The sequence below is a fragment of the Schistocerca piceifrons genome, chromosome 1, assembly GCF_021461385.2.
Source record: "Schistocerca piceifrons isolate TAMUIC-IGC-003096 chromosome 1, iqSchPice1.1, whole genome shotgun sequence".
NCBI lineage: Eukaryota > Metazoa > Arthropoda > Insecta > Orthoptera > Acrididae > Schistocerca > Schistocerca piceifrons.
Window position 1 is genome coordinate 1,231,072,567 of NC_060138.1, and position 6,715 is coordinate 1,231,079,281.

The 6,715-nt window shown below is 43.9% G+C and overlaps 1 protein-coding gene across 1 annotated transcript; it reads right to left on the reverse strand.

The window, feature by feature from the left end:
- Positions 1 to 97: 97 nt before the first annotated feature.
- LOC124779849 (protein IWS1 homolog) lies at positions 98 to 2,207 on the reverse strand. The gene is made up of 4 exons (XM_047253739.1): positions 2,144 to 2,207; positions 1,564 to 2,060; positions 706 to 1,518; positions 98 to 598 (listed from the first exon to the last, which is right to left on the reverse strand). Exons 1-4 carry the CDS (start codon positions 2,205 to 2,207, stop codon positions 98 to 100), a joined length of 1,875 nt encoding a protein of 624 aa, XP_047109695.1.
- Positions 2,208 to 6,715: the final 4,508 nt, after the last annotated feature.

Here is a 6,715-nt window from a genome sequence, read left to right on the forward strand (position 1 = left end):
CAACTGAGTCTGCTGGTGGCTCATCATCTATATCCAACTTCCCATTAGAGCGCTCATCAGCCTATTCTCTAATAGTTTCTACTGAGTCTGCTGGTGGCTAATTATCTATATCCAACTTCCCATTAGAGCGCTCATCAGCCCATTCTCTAATAGTTTCTACTGAATCTGCCAGTGGCTCATCATCTGTATCCAACTTCCCATTAGAGCGCTCAACAGCCCATTCTCTAATAGTTTCTAAGGAGTCTGCTGGTGGTTCATCATCTATATCCAACATCCCATTAGAGCGATCATCAGCCCATTCTCTAATAGCTTCTACTGAGTCTGCTGGTGGCTCATCAATTATATCCAACTTCCATTTAGAGCGCTCATCAGCCCATTGTCTAATAGTTTCTACTGAGTCTGCCGGTGGCTCATCATCTATATCCAACTTCCCATTAGAGCGCTCATCAGCCCATTCTCTAATAGTTTCTACTGAGTCTGCTGGTGGCTCCTCATCTATATCCAACTTCCATTTAGAGCGCTCATCAGCCCATTCTCTAATAGTTTCTACTGAGTCTGCCGGTGGCTCATCATCTATATCTAACTTCCCATTAGAGCGCTTATCAGCACATTCTCTAATAGTGTCTACTGAGTCTGGTGGTGGCTAAACGTCTATATCCGACTTCTCATTAGAGCGCTCATCAGCCCATTCTCTAATAGTTATACTGAGTCTGCTGGTGGCTCATCATCTATATCTAACTTCTCATTAGAGCGCTCATCAGCCCATTCTCTAATAGTTTCTACTGATTCTGTCAGTGGCTCATCATCTATATCCAACTTCCCATTAGAGCGCTCATCAGCCAAATCTCTAATAGTTTCTTTTGAGTCTGCTGGTGGATCATCATCTATATCCAACTTCTCATTAGAGTGCTCATCAGCCCATTCTCTAATAGTTTCTACTGAGTCTGCTGGTGGCTCATCATCTATATCCAACTTCTCATTAGAGCGCTCATCAGCCCATTCTCTAATAGTTTCTACTGAGTCTGCTGGTGGCTCATCATCTATATCCAACTTCTCATTAGAGCGCTCATCAGCCCATTCTCTAATAGTTTCTACTGAGTCTGGTGGTGGCTCATCATCTATATCCAATTTCTCATTAGAGCGCTCGTCAGCCCATTCGCTAATAGTTTTTGCTGAGTCTGCCAGTGGCTCATCATCTATAACCAACTTCCCATTAGAGCGCTCATCAGCCCATTCTGTAATTGTTTCTACTGAGCCTGCCGGTGGCTCATCATCAATATCCAACATCCCATTAGAGCGCTCATCAGCCCATTCTCTAATAGTTTCTACTGGGTCTGCTGGTGGCTCATCATCTATATCCAACTTCTCATTAGAGCGCTCATCATCCCATTCTCCAATAGTTTCTACTGAGTCTGCTGGTGGCTCATCATCTATATCCAACTTCTCATTAGAGCACACATCAGCCCATTCTCCAATAGTTTCTACTGAGTCTGCCGGTGGCTCATCATCTATATCCAACTTCCCATTAGAGCGCTCATCAGCACATTCTCTAATAGTTTATACTGAGTCCGCCGGTGGCTCATCATCTATATCCAACTTCCCATTAGAGCGCTCATCAGCCCATTCTCTAATAATTTCTACTGAGTCTGGTGGTGGCTCATCATCTATATCCAACTTCCCATTAGAGCGCTCATCAGCCCATTCTCTAATAGTTTCTACTGAGTCTGGAGGTGGCTCATCATCTATATCCAACTTCCCATTAGAGCGCTCATCAGCACATTCTCCAATAGTTTCTACTGAGTCTGCTGGTGGCTCATCATCTATATCCAACTTCTCATTAGAGCACTCATCAGCCCATTCTCCAATTGTTTCTACTGAGTCTGCCGGTGGCTCATCATCTATATCCAACTTCTCATTAGAGCGCTCATCAGCACATTCTCCAATAGTTTCTACTGAGTCTGCTGGTGGCTCATCATCTATATCCAACTTCCATTTAGAGCGCTCATCAGCCCATTCTCTAATAGTTTCTACTGAGTCTGCCGGTGGCTCATCATCTATATCTAACTTCCCATTAGAGCGCTCATCAGCCTATTCTCTAATAGTTTCTACTGAGTCTGCCGGTGGCTCATCATCTATATCCAACTTCCCATTAGAGCGCTCATCAGCCCATTCTCTAATAGTTTCAACTGAGTCTGCTGGTGGCTCATCATCTATATCCAACTTCCCATTAGAGCGCTCATCAGCCTATTCTCTAATAGTTTCTACTGAGTCTGCTGGTGGCTAATTATCTATATCCAACTTCCCATTAGAGCGCTCATCAGCCCATTCTCTAATAGATTCTACTGAATCTGCCAGTGGCTCATCATCTGTATCCAACTTCCCATTAGAGCGCTCAACAGCCCATTCTCTAATAGTTTCTAAGGAGTCTGCTGGTGGTTCATCATCTATATCCAACATCCCATTAGAGCGATCATCAGCCCATTCTCTAATAGCTTCTACTGAGTCTGCTGGTGGCTCATCAATTATATCCAACTTCCATTTAGAGCGCTCATCAGCCCATTGTCTAATAGTTTCTACTGAGTCTGCCGGTGGCTCATCATCTATATCCAACTTCCCATTAGAGCGCTCATCAGCCCATTCTCTAATAGTTTCTACTGAGTCTGCTGGTGGCTCCTCATCTATATCCAACTTCCATTTAGAGCGCTCATCAGCCCATTCTCTAATAGTTTCTACTGAGTCTGCCGGTGGCTCATCATCTATATCTAACTTCCCATTAGAGCGCTTATCAGCACATTCTCTAATAGTGTCTACTGAGTCTGGTGGTGGCTAAACGTCTATATCCGACTTCTCATTAGAGTGCTCATCAGCCCATTCTCTAATAGTTATACTGAGTCTGCTGGTGGCTCATCATCTATATCTAACTTCTCATTAGAGCGCTCATCAGCCCATTCTCTAATAGTTTCTACTGATTCTGTCAGTGGCTCATCATCTATATCCAACTTCCCATTAGAGCGCTCATCAGCCAAATCTCTAATAGTTTCTTTTGAGTCTGCTGGTGGATCATCATCTATATCCAACTTCTCATTAGAGTGCTCATCAGCCCATTCTCTAATAGTTTCTACTGAGTCTGCTGGTGGCTCATCATCTATATCCAACTTCTCATTAGAGCGCTCATCAGCCCATTCTCTAATAGTTTCTACTGAGTCTGCTGGTGGCTCATCATCTATATCCAACTTCTAATTAGAGCGCTCATCAGCCCATTCTCTAATAGTTTCTACTGAGTCTGGTGGTGGCTCATCATCTATATCCAATTTCTCATTAGAGCGCTCGTCAGCCCATTCGCTAATAGTTTTTGCTGAGTCTGCCAGTGGCTCATCATCTATAACCAACTTCCCATTAGAGCGCTCATCAGCCCATTCTGTAATTGTTTCTACTGAGCCTGCCGGTGGCTCATCATCAATATCCAACATCCCATTAGAGCGCTCATCAGCCCATTCTCTAATAGTTTCTACTGGGTCTGCTGGTGGCTCATCATCTATATCCAACTTCTCATTAGAGCGCTCATCATCCCATTCTCCAATAGTTTCTACTGAGTCTGCTGGTGGCTCATCATCTATATCCAACTTCTCATTAGAGCACACATCAGCCCATTCTCCAATAGTTTCTACTGAGTCTGCCGGTGGCTCATCATCTATATCCAACTTCCCATTAGAGCGCTCATCAGCACATTCTCTAATAGTTTATACTGAGTCTGCCGGTGGCTCATCATCTATATCCAACTTCCCATTAGAGCGCTCATCAGCCCATTCTCTAATAATTTCTACTGAGTCTGGTGGTGGCTCATCATCTATATCCAACTTCCCATTAGAGCGCTCATCAGCCCATTCTCTAATAGTTTCTACTGAGTCTGGAGGTGGCTCATCATCTATATCCAACTTCCCATTAGAGCGCTCATCAGCACATTCTCCAATAGTTTCTACTGAGTCTGCTGGTGGCTCATCATCTATATCCAACTTCTCATTAGAGCACTCATCAGCCCATTCTCCAATTGTTTCTACTGAGTCTGCCGGTGGCTCATCATCTATATCCAACTTCTCATTAGAGCGCTCATCAGCACATTCTCCAATAGTTTCTACTGAGTCTGCTGGTGGCTCATCATCTATATCCAACTTCTCATTAGAGCACTCATCAGCCCATTCTCCAATAGTTTCTACTGAGTCTGCCGGTGGCTCATCATCTATATCCAACTTCCCATTAGAGCGCTCATCAGCACATTCTCTAATAGTTTCTACTGAGTCTGCCGGTGGCTCATCATCTATATCCAACTTCCCATTAGAGCACTCATCAGCCCATTCTATAATAGTTTCTACTGAGTCTGGTGGTGGCTCATCATCTATATCCAACTTCCCATTAGAGCGCTCATCAGCCCATTCTCTAATAGTTTCTACTGAGTCTGGAGGTGGCTCATAATCTATAACCAACTTACCGTTAGAGCGCTCATCAGCCCATTCTCTAATTGTTTCTACTGAGCCTGCCGGTGGCTCATCATCAATATCCAACATCCCATTAGAGCGCTCATCAGCAAAAATCTAATAGTTTCTACTGAGTCTGGTGGTGGCTCATCATCTATATCCAACTTCTCATTAGAGCGCTCATCAGCCCATTCTCTAATAGTTTCTCCTGAGTCTGGTGGTGGCTCATCATCTATATCCAACTTCTCATTAGAGAGCTCATCAGCCCATTCTCTAATAGTTTCTACTGATTCTGTCGGTGGCTCATCATCTATATAAAACTTCCCATTAGAGCGCTCATCAGCCCATTCTCTAATAGTTTCTACTGAGTCGGCCGGTGGCTCATCATCTATATCCAACTTCCCATTAGAGCGCTCATCAGCCCATTCTCTAATAGTTTCTACTGAGTCTGGTGGTGGCTCATCATCTATATCCAACTTCTCATTAGAGCACTCATCAGTACATTCTCTAATAGCTTCTACTGAGCCTGCCGGTGGCTCATCATCCATATCCAACTTCCCATTAGAGCGCTCATCAGCCCATTCTCTAATAGTTTCTACTTTGTCTGCTGGTGGCTCATCATCTATATCCAACTTCTCATTAGAGCGCTCATCGGCCCATTCTCTAATAGTTTCTACTGAGTCTGCTGGTGGATCATCATCTATATCCAACTTCTCAATAAGAGTGCTCATCAGCCCATTCTCTAATAGTTTCTACTGAGTCTGCCGGTGGCTCATTATCGATATCCAACTTCTCATTAGAGCGCTCATCAGTCCATTTACTAATAGTTTCTACTGAGTCTGCTGGTGGTTCATCATGTATATCCAACTTCTTATTAGAGCGCTCATCAGCCCATTCTCTAATAGTTTCTACTGAGTCTGGTGGTGGCTCATCATCTATATCCAATTTCTCATTAGAGCGCTCATCAGCCCATTCTCTAATAGTTTCTACTTAGTCTGCCGGTGGCTCATCATCTATATCCAACTTCCCATTAGAGCGCTTATCAGCACATTCTCTAACAATTCCTACTGAGTCTGCCGGTGGGTCATCATCTATATCCAACATCCCATTAGAGCGCTCATCAGCCCATTCTCTAATAGTTCCTACTGAGTCTGGTGGTGGCTCATCATCTATATCCAACATCCCATTAGAGCGCTCATCAGCCCATTTTCCAATAGTTTCTACTGAGTCTGCCGGTGGCTCATCATCTATATCTAACTTCCCATTAGAGCGCTCATCAGCCCATTCTCTAATAGCTTCTACTGAGTCTGCCGGTGGCTCATCATCTATATCCAACTTCCCATTAGAGCGCTCATCAGCACATTCTCTAATAGTTTCTACTGAGTCTGCTGGTGGCTCATCATCTATATATAACTTCCCATTACAGCGCTCATCAGCCTATTCTCTAATACTTTCTACTGAGTCTGCCGGTGGCTCATCATCTATATCCAACTTCCCATTAGAGCGCTCATCAGCCCATTCTCTAATAGTTTCAACTGAGTCTGCTGGTGGCTCATCATCTATATCCAACTTCCCATTAGAGTGCTCATCAGCCTATTCTCTAATAGTTTCTACTGAGTCTGCTGGTGGCTAATTATCTATATCCAACTTCCCATTAAGGCGCTCATCAGCCCATTCTCTAATAGTTTCTACTGAGTCTGCCAGTGGCTCATCATCTATATCCAACTTCCCATTAGAGCGCTCATCAGCCCATTCTCTAATAGTTTCTAAGGAGTCTGCTAGTGGTTCATCATCTATATCCAACATCCCATTAGAGCGCTCATCAGCCCATTCTCTAATAGTTTCTACTGAGTCTGCTGGTGGCTCATCATCTATATCCAACTTCCATTTAGAGCGCTCATCAGCCCATTGTCTAATAGTTTCTACTGAGTCTGCCGGTGGCCCATCATCTATATCCAACTTCCCATTAGAGCGCTCATCAGCCCACTCTCTAATAGTTTCTACTGAGTCTGCTGGTGGCTCATCATCTATATCCAACTGCCATTTAGAGCGCTCATCAAACCATTCTCTAATAGTTTCTACTGAGTCTGCCGGTGGCTCATCATCTATATCCAACTTCCCATTAGAGCGCTCATCAGCCCATTCTCTAATAGTTTTTACTGAGTCTGGTGGTGGCTAAACGTCTATATCCGACTTCTCATTACAGCGCTCATCAGCCCATTCTCTAATAGTTTCTACTGAGT

Coding starts and splice junctions, on each gene's coding strand:
- LOC124779849 (XM_047253739.1), bottom strand. CDS start 2,207: ATGAGCCACCAGCAGACTCAGTTGAAACTATTAGAGAATGGGCTGATG. Junction 2,061..2,143: donor GATGAGCGCTCTAATGGGAA/GTTGGATATAGA, acceptor ATGGGAAGTTAG/ATATAGATGATGAGCCACCG. Junction 599..705: donor ATGAGCCACCAGCAGACTCA/GTATAACTATTA, acceptor TGTGCTGATAAG/CGCTCTAATGGGAAGTTAGA.